The 17,114-nt window shown below is 44.0% G+C and overlaps 1 protein-coding gene across 1 annotated transcript in view; it reads right to left on the bottom strand.

The window, feature by feature from the left end:
• The window catches only part of EFNB1 (ephrin B1), a 127,844-nt gene extending 111,572 nt beyond the window's left edge, over positions 1-16,272 (bottom strand). Inside the window, exon 1 of the mRNA XM_073360981.1 lies at positions 15,651-16,272. Coding sequence (XP_073217082.1) covers positions 15,651-15,775 — 125 coding nt within the window. The 5' untranslated portion in view covers positions 15,776-16,272. The remainder of the gene's footprint in view (positions 1-15,650) is intronic.
• Positions 16,273-17,114: the final 842 nt, after the last annotated feature.

Here is a 17,114-nt window from a genome sequence, read left to right as displayed (position 1 = left end):
AGAATTGCACTAACATTTTATTACATCTAAACTGTACCTATTACTTGACCAAAGACAGGAGACAGATTTTTTTTAAACTCATCCATGATTTTCCTTGCAGCCCAGACCCAAATATAAATTCCAGCCCTGCACAGAAGATATCAGACGGATGCTGCAAACATGGCTTCATGTGGGCCAGAAAATGGAGTCAGAGACTCATGTGGAAAGAGCTTTCTCCTCATATTGCTAGGCACTGAGGTGACAGACTACAGACCCCACTGATATATGCTGCAAGAGGGCAAAACAAGTACCCCCAATAATGTGCATCTTGGACCATGGGGAATGGCAAAAAGACGTGCCGGACTGTCCCCACGCCCTGTTGCATGGAGACAAGACCACTATGAGCTTTTGAATTCTTCAGCTGGCACTAAGCAAGAACGTGCGTGTGTATATATATATATATGGGGGGGAGGGGAGAGAGGGGCGTGACAAGACACCAAATAAATCTGGCAGCATGTGTTGAGCAGCTGAACACTCCCTCGGTCTGAATGCGGGAGGGTACAGTCCTGGCCATTCAGAACCAGACAAATAAGCACTCAAACAGATGAAATTTAAAGACCATAGCCAAGGCAAGTCGAAAAGCGGTCGGTAATAAGATTTGCAGACACCTGGAGGGGTACAGCTTGTCTTACAGCCCAGGAATTCAAAACAGAGGTAAGCTCTAATAACCCTGGGATCCAAGAGGAGTGAGTAATCCAGCACCCCTGACACTAAGATAGACACAGCCATAGATGCATGAAAAGCAAAGTCACAGGCCACTAATCACAGACTTGAGATGGGTTCTGAAAACCCTGCAGAAAAACAAACACGCTAGTAGGAACAGAGCTACCAGGAGGCTGGACCTTTGTTCCCAAAGCAGCTTCGCACTGCTTGCTGGAAGCTGGATTTGTACAGTTTATATAACACCCCAAGTGGGCATGGTGCTTTAAAGACCTCTGTAGTGACAAGTCAGTACTCTGACTGCAGACTGCAAACTGCTCAATGTAACACAGAAAGGATGAGGCAGCACAAGGCTAAAACAGCAGGAGGTCAGAAAAGAAGCTCTTTGTATGAGTGGACACATTTTATCAGGATATTTTTATATTCAGCTTTGGGGACAATATGGTCTGTAGACTGGGCTAGATCTCACTGTACATCAGAAAGCATCATCCATGGCTCCTTGCATGGTCAGCACCCAAGAAGCCAGCTCCAACTCTTCCCCAAACCCACAGATACAAGGAGGCATCTGATGGGCAATGAGACACAGAAGCACATTGGTCTCTTCAGTTTGCTGTAAGTCATGAGGCAGTGTGAAAAGTATAAAAATCTTTCTATATTTATGTTGCATTTTACATTTGCAAGATGGATTCTTCTCCAAAGATGATAAAGTCTCACTAGCCCCTCCCTTTCCCCTCCCCCAAACAGAAAATAAACCGGCCTTGAGCCAATTCTAAGCTGTGCCCCTCTCCATTCAGGACCTTTTTAATTTACATAATCGTATAAAAATCAGGAGGCACTTACTGTCTGCACCCCTGGGTCTTTGCTCAGAGATGGCCTTGGAGCAGATGTCTTTGTTAGATTCCCTGGCACTGCAGCTTCAGCCTGACTCTGCAGTGGACTGCTGGCCTGTAGGGAGGGTGTTCAGTTATGGGGTGGGGGCCATGGTCTGGCAACATTAGTTCTATCTGCAGGTCTCCTGGCGCCTGCTGACTCTGCTTTTGTACTCTGAAGTTCTCGGCTGTACGTGTGAAGAAGAAACTAGCAGTTGTGAACAACAGAGCAAGAGAAAGAGAAAGAAAGCAACACAAATCCCCAGGATAATGAGTCTAGAGGAGGGAGATGGTGGGCTCTATCTGAGAAGGGAGCCTTGCTTTTATTGGAGAGGCCTAAAAGGGCTATAAATCCTTAGATTCAAAGGCAAACTCAAGCTCTTTCAAGTCTGAGGAAGGCCTGGGATGTGTCAGCCGGTGAGGACTAACCACACTGCGTCCCCTGCTGAAGTGGCCTCTTCAGTAAAGCTGTTCTGCAGCTTGGGATATTACACTCAGATCCTTTCCATATGCTGCCCTTGCGGCGGTAGACAGGGTACCGCCTTAATCCCTCCCATGGCTTCCAGGGGAATTTCCCCCTGCACAACACAAACCATCTCACACTCTCCCCTAAAAGAGAGGCCCACTATCCCATAATCCTGAAAATGCCAAAAGATGCCTAACAATAGCCCAAGGGTCCCCCTTTGCAAAACTCCAGCCATCATACTGCTTTTTAATGGGGAAGAGTCACCATTCCACAGATCCCACGTTCACAAACACTGCATCTAAAATTGCTTCTTAACTCCAGGTGGGGAATGGACTTATACTAAGGCTTTGTAGGAAAACAGCAGGTCTCCCCTTTGTGTTCAGTTGGGTTACTACAAGAAAGCTAAACAAAGGAATTGCATCCAACCCTTACAGCAACTGTATTTACAGGCAGACATCCTTCAGTTCAGTTCTCGCAATCCAAATTGGGCACTCGTTTGTCTCAGTGCTGCTGTAACGGGGAGCTGAATGTCTTCATTTAATAGTCTCTCACACACACACACAATACCATACATGCAAACACACTTTAGAAACCCATTAAAATACTGAAATCGGTAGCAAAAGGAATGAAACGTAAAGTCTTGCAGTCACATTTAACGGGTCCAACCACAAACAGACTTCTCAGCTTTAATGAGAAATAAAATATGCAAATATTCAGTGATCAATACTAATGGCATAAGTGTATTTATAGCTGATAAGCGGCAAAGACATTTTGTTTTTTCTGAAGTACTGAACCAGAAGCTGTTGCATAATTAAAAAAAAATAAAATCAAGCAGTGCAGATCATATTCTCCAAGGTTCAGATGAAGCTGCAAAGAAGGGAACTTCAGTCACTACAAAAAAAAAAGAAGTAAAGCCCTTTACAGCAGGAAAAATACATTCACATGCTCTAGGTAGCGAAGGAATGTGTCAGGTTCATTTCGGTCTCTTCCATTCCTTTCCCCAGCCACCTGAGTTAGGAGCTCAGCCACCAGGGGGTGACACTTGATCTGCTCTTGAAGAATGTATTCCCCAAACTCACTACCAATGATATTCTCCAGGGATAGAGATGATTAGCTTGTATAGCATCCTGTCCCCAATTCCTTACAGTGATTAAGCATTAAGGGCAGAATCCCACTCCACTCTGGGGTGGGAGGGTTAGTATAGGGGGTGGGGGGATAGGGGAGAGAGAGAAATCTTACCATGTCCAGACCTGATACCAGTTGTTAGAAAATACATGCATGCTGCATATTTAGTATACGAACTAAAGATCTGAGCCTCTTCCCCTTCACTCCGCAACCCACCACCACACAAGAGCCACCATTACAAGCAACATACAGGCTTAAGAATCTACCCAGTCTGATTTACAAAACCCCAGTATACAAAACCCCAGTATCTTGCCTCAGTAAAGTATTCAACTTCCTCAGTCAAGGGAGGAGAGCCCACATTCAAGCTCCCAAAACACAACTCTCCAAGTAACTATATCCTTGAATAAGCTGAAAAAGGAGTTTGTTCCCCAATACTAGAACAGCAACCACCAAGCCATAGTCAGTGGGAATCCCAGCTGCAGATCATGTGACAGAATGACATTTTAAATCCTCTTGTGTTACTAGTTTTCACAAGTTGGTGCAAATCTGCTTTTTCCATAATATGGAAGAGAAAATACAACTGAAAAGTTGTGGTGAGAGCAGCTCAGGCTCCTGAAATCCCTCAGGATGTTTACACTGATGTTTTGCAAGCCACTAGCTAGCCCATAAAGCTGCATCTCAGATCTGGGATTTCAGGGTGGGGGAAAGGGGCTAATAAATAAAAAGGAAAACTAAAAAGGGCTTGGAAAAAAACAGTTCTGGAGCAGGTGCTCCAACACCCTTTCAAACTGCTACACCACATGCTAACATTTCATAAGGGTTTTTGTGAGTAGCAGTCACTCTGACATGACAATATCACAAATCTAGTTCATGCTTTATCATGTCAATATCTTGCACTCTAATAAGTTGCTTGTTAATTAGTCAGGCATGCCACACAGCTACAATGCTGGAAGAAGCCTGCTGGAATTGTGGTTGATTAGTTTCCAGTTGTTCCTTTGTCCTTTTTCATTTAAACCAGTAGGACAAATATGCAAGCTTTGCCCATCCCTATCTTTTACTGCAGAAGGGGAACAAGCCATCAATTCAGTAGCCAGGGTCACGGTACATAGAGCCAGATGTAGATTTGCTATTCTGAAGGTATTAAAGACAAGCTAGCAAGCAAAGTAAAAAAGAAATCCAGTTTGTTACAACTTCATTTGAAAACAGGTTTATCTCATCAGTATCAAGCTGTACATATTTGCCTTTATGTAGCTCCCTACCCTGATAGCCTACACAGTGATTTGTTCACCCACAGACTGGTATTTCCTCAACATGGCACAACCTGGCTACTATCCAAAGCAAGCACCACAGACAAAAGCTGACAAGACTGCTGTGGGAAGAGAAGAGAGAAGACAGAGCACCTGTGAAGGGCAAGCTGTAGTCAGGAAAGGTTATTCCAAGCAGAACAGACAAGCCAGGGTTAAAAATAGCTAGTTTTTTTTTTTTTTTTTTTTTTTTTTTTTAAGTGCAGCTGCTCAGCTCCAGGGCCCTGGCGGCCTTGCCATGCTGACACCTGAATAATTCTATATCCAGCTCTGGGGAGTAAATGGAGAGAGCTCTGAGGAGAAGTCATCGTTAACCAAAGCAAAGCCCTACCTGCCACCACCATCATAACTCTTGAGCCTTGCTTACAGCAGCATTTTTGTTTAATGCAGAATAGCTATGTGACTCTGACACTGCCCAGGCACTCAGAAAATCAGAGTCCTAGTCTCAGCTCTGTCACAAACATCCCGGGGGCCATGGACAAGTCATTTAATCTCTGTCTCTCAGTTCCCCATCTCTAAAAAGAGGATAACTCTTCCTTTTTCTCCTCTTTTGTCTTGTTTTAGACCGCACTCTCTTCAGGACAGAGAAAGGGTATGTCTTCACTACCAATGTTGAAGCAGTGTCGCGGCAGCGCTTTAACGTGGCTGTGTAGTCGTGGCTCCAGAGCTGGGAGAGAACTCTCCCAAGGCTGTAATAAAACCACCTCCGCAAGGGGAGTAGCTCCCAGTGCTGGTGCACTGTCTACACTGCCACGTTATAGTGCTGAAACCTGCATTGCTCAGGGAGGTGTTTTTTCACACCCCTAAGCAAGAAAGTTTCAGCGCTGTAAAGTGGCAGTGTAGACAAAGCCAAAGTCACTTCCTACGTGTTTGAACAGCATCTACCATGAAGGAGCCCGATCTTGTCTGGGACTCCCAGATGCTGCTATAATGCAAAAAAATTGTAAATCTTGCTCCATTGGTGGCAACACAGGGGCTGGGCCAGTCAGCATAGACAGGACAGATGTTCAGCACCACCTTGTCTCGCCCCACTGGGATCAGGGCAAGATAAAAACATCTATGCCCTGTCTGCAACTCTGACCAGCACTTCTACTGCTGGAACTGCATTGGTGCTAGTGCAGTAGCAGGCAATGTTAAAAACTGCTCATGTACACACAGCTTTTAAGGCTGTCCAGTAAGTAGCAGACTCTGCCCTCCATGCGAGGCTGTGGACTTCTGAGTCTCAACTGTAATGACCAACACAGACAGCTAGTGATAAAGCTTCACTAAGAGAATGAGCACCCATTAGCGTGGACAGTCCCCTGAAGGATTGGTGTGGGAAACGACCACCCTTGCGGAGCTGCCTTGTGACCAAAGAGGCTCAGCTTCTAAAACTCAGTCCCTGATACTCGAGCACCTCTGCCAAGCGTAAGGTCACAGAAGGCGGCTTTTTTGTTTTTGTTTCGAAAAGAGTTTAGATTCTTAGCCATACAAACTTTAGTAAGGTCTCGTCTACACATGAAAATTAATCCAGAATAAGGTAGTGTGAGAATTTAAAGTGGATTGACTATTCCTGATTGACCCCAGGTATAGACGCTTTTCCCCCACCACAATACAAGTGCCTTATTCCAAATTAACCTGAGGAGTGGGTTGATTAATTCAGAATAAAACATTTTTACTCCATGGAGTTAATTCAGAATAGCTCATCTAGAATACCTCCCTATGTAGACAAGGCCTAAAAGAAATTAATCAAAGGGGAAACAGACCAAAAAAAGCCAAAAGGCACTAACCTTCTAGAGGAAATAAGATAAGTATAATAAAAGCACCACCACATCACTGCATCCTTGCCCAGATGTGACATGATGGCTACTCCCTCCAGTTTCCTCCTATACAAGGAATCATTAATTAGACACAGAGTGGATTTCAGCTTTGTTTCTCCACACCCTGCTTCAGCTGCCAGATTCCAAATAGCATGTGCTACTGATCTGTACAAGACGTTTCTCCACTAGGACTCCTGCACTTCTCAAGCAGATTTGCTTCCAAGCACCAAGGCTTCTTTGACTCTTAACACTTTGTAGAAGGGCTACTCTGCTAGATATTAGCAGCTCTGAAACCTTTGAAGGAGACACTGAGAGAATACTACCCACCTAAGACACAAAAATCCTATAGAATAATAGTGCCGTCATAATCAAAGACTTTTAGAGAACTTTCTCAAAAAGAAAAGGAGTACTAGTGGCACCTTAGAGACTAACCAATTTATTTGAACATGAGCTTTTGTATGCTCAGATAAATTGGTTAGTCTCTAAGGTGCCACTAGTACTCCTTTTTTTTTTTTTTTTTGTGAATACAGACTAACACGGCTGCTACTCTGAAACCAGAGAACTTTCTAAACTCCACTCAATATTAATCCCATAAAGGGGCAAAAAGCTTTAATTAGACAGTCTGAAATACTAGCATTGGTCTTCATAACTAACACAATGAGGATAGGTCTCTTGCAGATGAGGTCTCCTTACGGGAAAGGCCTACATGATGCATGCTAGTATCCACACACCGTTCCACGGATACACTACCTGCATCTGCTGTACTATGCCTGTTTTGGACAAGACTCATCTTCTGTTTGCTAAACCGCTATGTAAAGTGTCATGTATATCTGAAATGGTCTATTTAAAAAAAATATAAAGGGTAGAGGATATATTGAAGTCACTAATTCCTTCAGATCAAATATGAAATGGGACCCTCTCATCTGAAACGCTGAAAGAGGGGGAAAAAAAAAAACCTCTTCCAAAGAAACAAAAGCTTTGATTCTGTCATAATTCCAGACCGTGTTTTAAGGTACTTTAGCAGCTGTTTAGCTACATGAAACTACAGCTCCTTTCACAGTCACCCCATCACAGCTCTTTTTTAAGGAAGCAATTAAATCTGTTTTATAGAATTCTGTGGTATTTACACAGCTACTGCAACAGTCGCAGCTTCAAATTCAGTTACCTCTTTTTTTTTTTTTTTTTTTAATTTTCTTAAGTCAACAGAAGAGTCATTCCCTAAAGACATTCAGTGAGCCTTGGGTGCTTCTTCCCTCTTGGCAAAGGCACTGAGAAAGGAAACAGGACTTAGAAAGAAAGCCATTTCCTCTTTCTCCGAAATTGAAGGTTACATTTATTCATCTCTTCCCTGAATAACGCCAAGACATGCCAAACTTGCCATATCCTCACTAGAATGGAGAGACAGGCAAAGTGTAATGAAAATCCCCTCCATCGTGCACGAACACAAATTTATGCAGATTTACTACAAAGTAGTTAGTAGACTGTTGCACCCTTATAATCACAACACACAAACAATGTTCTGCTTGCACTTTAAATTGAAGCTAGCCAACCTGGAAAATGCACTTTGAACAACCCTGCATAAAACTGAACTAGCATTATGCTCAGAATCATGAGGCCAAGCTTACATCTGAACTATTCGAACCAAAGCATGCAATGCTCTGAAGCCCCTTTTCCGCCCTTGTCTTCCTGGCACATTTGAGAACAGTTCTTTCATTCCAGCAGGAAACATGAACCAGGATTCAAGCTGCCCAGCCCCAGTTAATCCCAACCAGTCTTTGGAGATTAAGAAAAACCCTTCAGATGTACCAGTTAAAGGTGCATGCATGCTATAAGATCAGTTACGCTGCCATCTGGATATCCCCCACTCAGATTAGCAAGGAACCACAGCAGATAACAGCCAACTACTACCAGCAGAATCACTCTTATTCAAAAGGAAGGCTCAAAAGGTTCTACAATCAAAATACATTTTTAATTAAAAATAAGCAGCATGTATTCAATATTGCTCAACTTCTTATACTGTGAAGCGCCTCATGCACCCCCAGTACGGTAATTAAATTACATCTGCTCTTACAAGTGTTAGCCCACTGATGCAGAGCTCCAGGCCAACTACTCCCATCAAAAACAGCTTTCCCACAAGCACTTTGTCCCTCATAAAAGACATTAAAAAAAAGCAGAGAGACACCAGTCTTCAAACCCAATGCTTACAAAATTAAATAGGACACTGTGATGTCATTAAATACAGAATAAAAATACCACAAAGGATAAGACATTTTTGTTCTTGGCAGACTTTCTTTTTTAATTTGTTTTTTTAAGGCCGTAATTTTCTTGCTACAAAAAGCTAATAAGTGAGCAAGCCTAGGAGTAAAATTTTCAGGGGGAGGGAAAGAAAAGCATAGTAGGTTATAATCAATTCTTAAAAGCTACATGGATGATGTGTCCCATTTCCCTCTCCTCCCTATTAAAATGCTTTCTGGAAAGCCAAATTCCAGCCTGAAATGAATTTTCCAAACCATATTTTATTAGGAATGTTTCTTTTCAGCATTCAGCACAGAAGCCCACCAGGGTCAATATTTCTCCAAGATTACACTCATGGGATTTAAGATTTAGTCAGAATTTCTGCATAACTCCAAGATGTCTAACAATAGTACACCCCAGCCAATGATCAAAAACACTATCTATTAAATAACACACAGTCTGATTAAATCATTGAAACCACACTTCAATTTTTGTCCCCCTGTAAACTCAGAAAGCAGTTTTCAAAGAGCCCCCTTCAGAGATGATGTGATAAAATTAGAACCACATTGGTTCATTGAGCCCCCTGTAGAACAACTCTGCTCACTTCCAATGCAAAGCTCACTTAAAGGGGCACTAATCCAGTCAAAATTTGTCCGAAATGTCTGTTGAATACACATTAAAAGCTCAAGCCCATCAAAATCATCATCGTATTTTTCAGATACACATCCTTATCCTGCATTTTTCACAATACAAAATACAGTAATATGTGCTAGTGCAAAGGCCAAAAATGAAACTGACTAGAAACAAAAGAATTTTTCCGCATTTCTCACTCAACATGAACTAAGTAAAATATTTGGCACAGTGGAAAGTAAATTATGTGTCTAAATGAAAGATTTAAAAGGCTAGGGCATTTTGTTCATCTAGAAGGAAGTTCCCCTTCTACATCCAATATTTAACCCGATAGTGTCCACTTAATTCCAAAGGGTAACCACAGCTACTTCTCTCACCCCACGGAAGAGTCAGAAACCTGCTTGTGTAACAAAAATAAAATTATAAATTCATCCTTTATATGAACAGTAGCGGGATGCAGGGAGAAAAGGGCATAAAAATACTGACATACTTTAAAGTGACACTATCAAGCTCAGCCAGTCTAAAGTGTGATCCTTTTTCCCTTGTATCTCTTAGAAAATTCCACATGATATTTTTAAAGGCTTTCACTCTTTCTTCTAAAAAGAAGTATTCATTCTAAGCACTGTTAAGTGCAATTGGATAGAGAACGGATAAGGAATCACCGCAGTTCTATGTTTCCAAGAAGCACAAGAGAAAACATTTTTTGTGTTTCAAAAATCCTAGTGAGTGACTGGTCTTTAAATGCATCTACACAGAGGAAATAATTGTAATGTAACAAAAAGCAAATTGTTCATTTTTATTAGGTTGGGGGGCGCAAAGTGTGATGGGGGCTATGTAGGTTTCACCCCACTTTTTAAATATGTTTATTCAATTGCATTTGCTAGCGAGAGCAATACATAGTGAAAAGGGGGACATGTCTAATTGATCAGAACTTGCAAAAATCAAAAGCTCTAACACAAGATTAAAAAGCGTAGCGTGTTCTGTTTGGTAACCAGTCGTCTCCAATGAGACCTGAACCCCAAAAGAAAGTACCAGAGAGGGGTTCCACAGATTTAGTTGTGGCAAACCTTGAAAAACCAGAGTCTGGAAATTAGGAATTTGATTTTCACATATGTATTAAAACACAAGAGCAAGGGAGGATATTCCACAAGGGTCCAAGCCTTAGACAGAATTTGATAAACTTCACTGGTATCCACAGCCGCCTTCTATACAGAAAACTTACAGTGATACTAGAGACATAGAGGTGGATCTGTTCTATCTAGTAAGCTTGCAAAACAGAGAAGAAATGCTGTGAGACCAAGTACCCCAAAAAACTCAACCTATCCATAACTAGAAGACAGAAAACCAAAAACTGAACATTTTCTGTGTGGGAACTCTATCATCATGCAGAAGTTCCACGTTCATTTCAGCCTTTCACCACCACTGAATAACCAGCCAATCTTTAATTCCTATCTAGTTGGCGCTGCTTCAGCAGGTTAATTTGTAGAGGGGAAGGAGAACAAATGATTTTCAACACTGCTCCCTATTCACTCTGGTAGACCCCAGTACACGCCTGGCAATGGAGCTGTGCCTTTGTCCTCACCCAAGTCCTGCACTCTACTCTGGCTATTCAAAAGGGAAATTCTGCTGACACCAGAGACCTGCTGGCAGAAAAGTGAAGAGAAACAGAAATATGAATATATCAGAGATATAGGTTCTACATAAGCAAATGTTCCTACAAACTTTAGCTTCTGAAATCCATACTACGGGAACTTTGAAGTAGGACCAGCAATTCCACCATACTCCAAACAAATTCCACAAGCATCAAGGAGTGACCATTACCCTCCATTGGGTAACTACTGCACATATTCATCAAACCTTCTGTATGGGAAGGAAAACAAGGATCTTAACTAAAGAGGATGTCTCCAAATCCACCCACACATTGATCTTCATAAGCAATGAAACATTCTTTTAATTTAACCTTTCAGTGTTACATTCTAAGGCAAGTACTGCAACAACTTAGACTACAAGGGCAACCAGTTTTCCTGTGACAGCTAGGCACTCTGAAAATTCATTGCCATATGCTTGCTTTTGGGTGGGGCATTAAAGGAATATCATACTCCAAACACGCAGAGTAATTATTTATAAACCTCCTCCCAACCTTGCAGGCATTAACAATTTAACACTAAAAACAATTTAATAAGTCAGGTTTGTCTACTCAAAGTGAACATTTTACATTACCCAGATATGGAAAAGTACCAGAAATGCAGCTCAAGGGTATCAGCTAACTCAGAAAAAGACGACTCATCACATAATGAAGGAGGGAGTCTTCTTTTTGCTTCCCAGCACAAATGAGAATGGCAAGCTCTCTGCACTAAGAAAATGGCATCTCACATCAGTCCCATGCCAGGTACATCCACCTATGACTTCCCAAGATAATGCAATCAGTTACAAATGATTTCTAGAGCCACTCTTCCCTCCCCACCTTTCTTTTTTTTTTTTTTTTTTTTTTTTTAAATAAGCTGAGGTGGTCTCTGGAACCAATTTACTTTTTTTTAATCCCCCTCAAAGCCCGCATGATAGATTTACAAAGCAGATGGTCACTTCTTGGGGAAAGGGGCTCCTCTTGAGCTCCAGGCCCATGACGGTATCTTCAAGGGCGGGGGGGGGGGGAAGAAGAGAGGGAAGAATCTAATAGAGGCAATCATTTACTTGGATTTTATTGGCCAGAAAAAGTCTCTTTCCTAGTCTTTGTAACTTCTCTGGATCAGAATGGGAGCGTTTACATCCACATTCGCATGCTGATAGCAACATAAATTGGTGTTTAAGTGTTAGTGTCCAGCTGTACAGAATGTCCAAACTGTTTTATATTATTTCATTTTCCCCTTTCCTCCCTCTCCCAGAAAAGCCATAAACTCATTTGATTGTTAAGAGATTTGGAAAGAAAGTTATCAAGATAAAGCCTTTTTTTTTTTTAAATTCAGACGAGATGGGGATAAGATAAACTTGATTTACAAGATAAAGTTCAGCAAGACTGCTACCAAAAACATCCTGATGTAATCGGTCTCAAAATGCCTACATGTTATTAGTACCCAAGTTGGGTTCTTAAACGTCTTTTAAAAGCGTTCAGTTACTTTCTAATCCAAAAGCACATGCTGAAAAAGTAACTTTCATCATTAATATTTTTAAGTTAAGAGCACAATTGTTCTGGGATTCTACCAAACGTATTCTACATGAAGTTGTAAATGCCACGTTACAATAAGGACTTGAGGGAAAAAGGAGTGAATGCTGGAATCCCATCAGATATATAAAGTAGGATTTAAAGGAAGTGCTTAAATCTTCCCCGTCACCCTACCCTGAAGATAAGGGTTGTTTAAATTCTGGTTGTTTCAAAAGCTTTTCTGGTAACAGAATCAGTACTATTAGATTTCAGAAACCGGGGATGTAGAAGCAAAGATTTACGTCTCTGTTCATGTTTTAATGCAAGAAAGATTCCTTCCTCTCAGAAATCTTCAAAAAATATCTACTTTTTTTTAACAAGCCGTACCAGCCTTTCCATATCAAAGTACACCAGTACTGAACTGGTAAGACAGAACTATTAACAATCTTTAATTTACGGGCAACTCATGTCTAACAGCCTCTGGGTGCCTTAAATATAAATGAAAAACAATTTACAAAGAGGCAACATGTTCCATTAGGTTCTGAACAACAAACGTTTCCAAACAAAGACATTTACAGAAACAGATAGGAAAGTCCCCACCACTTTACACCAGGTAAAACAAACAGGCAACAACAAATTTGCCAGGAGCAAAGGAAGACCAGCTTTTGACTCAGAAAATAGTACTTCCAAGCCATTTTAGAATCAAGGACAATTTGAGGATCTGCTCCAAAGAAGCAGGCAGATGAGCATATCTGGTATTTTATTAAAGTACATATAAAGAGTAATATTTCTACAACTAGGTGTAAAGTGTTTACCATGTCTGTGTATCCTAGATCACCTAAAGACGGTATGTGCTACTAGGTGCCAGCCAGAGGCATTATTAAATAAAGGCTGGCACCAAAGTTTACAAACTTCTCTTGTGAAGCCAGTTGATATCCCTGGATGCTGGCTCCTGGAGTCAATGGGAATGTGAATTGCAGGCAGAGGTCTCCCTGGCACCAGCTTGCAGAGTTCAGGTAAATGGTAGAAACCAGGGGCCAGTTTTTAATATTTGCTCATTGGTCAAAATGTGTTAAAAAATCCTTTACAGACTAGCACAGTAGGGGAAGAAGAAGAAAAAATGGAGAGTGGGCCTAGAGTCAATCAGAACCTAGCACAATGGAGAGGCAATCTGTGCAGTTCTAAAGCCAGGGTAAAAAGCATAGATTACTTTTAGGTGATCTAATAAAGATATCAACAGAAATCCTGTTCGCAATAAAACTGAAGTCTTGTTAAGACTGCAAATAACTTGATACACATTCCAAGATCTCATCTGTATCTGCAAAAGCAGCCAGAAAGTTGTAAGTTCACACATTAAAAAAAAAAGAAAAGTTCTCACCCAATTTTTTGTGCAAAGGGAACATTGTTTTGGCATAAACTGACAGAGATGTGATGAGGTTTTGATATATTAACCTCCAGTTCTTTTGCCTCTAGCCCAAGTTTTCACAAAACATGTGAATTGAAAGCCATCTGCTGGCAATTCCAGACCAATATCTACAGCTTAAGTAGTAAGATTCTCAGTAACCTATTTTTAACAAGCAAAAAAAAAACCCAATCTCCAAATATAGCTATTACATTTTACAAGTAACTGGCAAAAGAGGGGCACTAAAATTTGGAATCCAAATTCAACTTGAAATCCCTTGTGAGCCATTAAAATAGAATATTTCTGAATAGAATGGACAAAATCATAATACACTTAAAGGTTCAAAGATCTGGAGAAAAGTCTGCATGACAAATAAAAAGAAATTTACCCCACTGCCACGCCACTTTTGCCAACACCGATTTCCCCTGAGGAAAAGGAGGTGGGGGAGAAAAAAATGGGGGAAATCTTGTGAAAGTGTGGTCATAAGACTGCAAAAAGAAGGAACAATTTAGGTAATGTTTTAAATGCAGCCAGGGAATCCTCGTGAAAGAAAAGAGACGCTCCCACAAAAATATTTGAACAGCAGCAATTAAGTGAGATGCAAGATTTAAAAATACAATATTTCTACACCACTTTAATTGGGCACATCCAAAAACTGGAATATTCTCCTGTAGAAAAGTAATGCCTAGAGCTTGGGACTGAACACAGACTGGCATAAAAGAAACAGATGGGACTCCAATATTGTACTTCTTGAACCATTTGGGCGGGGGGGGGGGCGGGAGGAGAGAGAAAGAGATGTTCTTCTCCCACTGTATTAACTGTCCCACCAGCATGAACTGAAAAATCAAATTAGATAAATAAGAAAATCTTCTTTTACTAATACATTGTACATGCTCCTTTCATATTATCATTGTCCTAAATAAGGGACCTGTGGTATTTCTCTAAGAGGCAAGGGCATATCATCAGTCTTTCCACCCTTCTTTGAGGGCATAGTCAGGGAGCATCTCCCCCAGGTTATGATTGATTAGAATAGAAAATGCATTATTAGGACGGTAAGATTAAGTGAATATATTTAGCTTTATCAAGTCAGATAGCCTAATAGAGGGGGTAAGGGAGAAGTAAAAATATGTGTTTAAATTCATCTGAGAGAGAGAGAGAAAATGCTTCATCAGTGATCACTTCGGGCTCTCGCCTCGCCCTATAAATCATTTATGTCCATCTGCGTATATGTGTTACCTACGGAGTCCCCAGCGGGATGCCTTGCCAGTTTCCTAAATGGGTTTCGGTGGAAGAGATGAAACCCTAGATTATCCAGAGCTAGAAAAGCTAATAAAATATTCATTTTAGTCTATTTAAAAACCTGGTGCATGTCATCTTCCCCGCTCTCTAAACGCTGGATCTAGGCAGAGCTATGTATTTGGGGGAAAGAAGAAAACAGACACAATGGGGCCGGCCCTTTAGGCAGGATCGGCCACGGGGAGGCAAAGTCCGCGGGAGCAACGCTGAACTCCGAACCACGTTACAGCCCAACGGGCCCGATTTAAGCACCGGGGCCGCGTTAAACTTCTGTAATTTCTCTCTCCTCCCACGAGCTTCCCCAGCAGATGCAGCGGAGACTCCAGACGCCTTCGCCGGGCACTTCAAAGGGCCGGGGAAGGAGGGAAGGCTGCGCGGCGACCCGCAGGAACATGACAGCTTGGTCTGCCACTCTAAGCAGCCGAGCCCAGCTCGATCCTTGCCCGGGGGAGAGCACCAGGGCAGGAGCGGGCACCGCAGACTCGGGGCGAGCTCAACCGGCTCAGAACGGCCCTAGCCTGTCGTGAATTGCCAAGGGATTGCCTCGCCCTGGACGCCAGTTCCTGCGCCAGACAGAGGCGCCCAGACCACACTGCCATGCCCCCGCCCCAGAGAACCGGCCCCCGCTAAAAGGAAAGGGGAGACGCCCGCGGCGGCGATGGGGCACCCGAAGATGCGGCACGTACTTGGGGTTGGCCGAGCTCCAGGACACCGGCTCCAGGTTCTTGGCCGGCGCAGCGAGCCGGCACATGGCGAGCAGGACGCCCAGGAGCCACTTGCAGAGACTGGGGAGCCCCTCCGGCAGGGCCATCTTCCCCCTCGCCCGGGGGCGCCGGGGCCGGGGAGCCGCTAATCCTCCCGGTGCTGTAAATCCCGCCGGCCGCTGCCCTAGTTCCCAGCCGGTTTCACGCTCCCATCCCCTGAGGTTGGCGTCCCCCGGCAGCAGGGCTCACTCCGCCCGCATCCAGAGCTCCCCGCGCAGCTGCGACGGCTCCCCCAGACAGGCTCTGCTGCACGGGCTATTCCCCTGGAGAAATCCGCCCCTCTCCCCCACGCGCTAGTCCCTACGAGCCGGGCCCCCCCGCGCCTCGCCCCAGATTAGCTCCTCAGGGTCCCCTCGGCTGGAGTCCAGCTTTCCGCGGGTCTCCCGGCTCCGCTGTCGGGTCCCGCCGGGCTCAACGCGCCCATGCACTGCCGGCTCCACACTGTAATTCCACGGGCTCAGCCCGTCCCGTCCCGGCGGCTTAGCGCTTCCCCTCCAGCTGCCTAACTTGCACAGCGCCTCAGCCCGCCCCGCCACTCTCTGTACTCCCCAGCGCAGGCACCAGCAAGGCCAGCCCCACCCTAGCGACCAATAGCGACACGGAATAGTGGGGCCTTCGCCTTCACCCCGCCTCTCAGGCTGAGAGGGGCGGGGCAGCCCGGCCTCTTAAAGGGAGGTGCAGCTGCAGCGCCGCGTGGGGCTGTGAGTTCGAGGTACAAGAATGTCTGTCCCGTGGAGCGGGCTCGTGAAGTGACCGATGGGGTGCATGTGTACGGCTGCCGGCGCGCAGAGCTGGGGTTGGTGCATGCGAGGGAAGAGGGTAGCGCGGTGGTGCGCGGCTGTAGTGAAGTAGGCAGCGTTGTGAGGAATGCACAGGATTACACGGGGGGGATGAATCAGCTGTTCTGGGGCGCTGTAGCCTTTGCAGCATTAGGATCCTTGTGCAGGACTTCGCTAGGGCTATTCTCCTAGGCCAAGCCTCTCCCTGCTCTGGAGACTGGTTGAGCCAAGAACCTTGGCAATAATTGGGGGTAGGCGGCTGCTGCTCTTCACGAGGGTTCTGGTTCTAGCTCCTGGCTCGGGCGCTCCCCCTTGCAAAGCGAAGTGTGTGGGGACAACACTGGGGTCTGGAAAGGAGAAGCCGCCCTGGGTACAGAGGCTTGGTGCACCCAGATAACTTAAAGCCCTGGCCCGAAAGCTCACACTCCATGCAGTTCTTAGCAGGCGGGTAAAGAGGGCTCACTTCGCTTTCAAGAATTGCAGGAGACTCTCCCTGTTTAGTTAAAGGAGCGGAGCGGAGTGAGAGTAGGGCTGGGGGGCGAGCCCTGTTTGCAGAAGGAAATGTCTGAGCCTTATCTGGTGTACAGGCTGCTCTGTCTCTGAGCCA

This window comes from Lepidochelys kempii, chromosome 9 (genome assembly GCF_965140265.1).
Source record: "Lepidochelys kempii isolate rLepKem1 chromosome 9, rLepKem1.hap2, whole genome shotgun sequence".
In the NCBI taxonomy this organism is placed as follows: Eukaryota; Metazoa; Chordata; order Testudines; family Cheloniidae; genus Lepidochelys; species Lepidochelys kempii.
The sequence above is the reverse complement of the archived record's forward strand: the minus strand, read 5'-3'. Positions and strand labels throughout refer to the sequence as shown.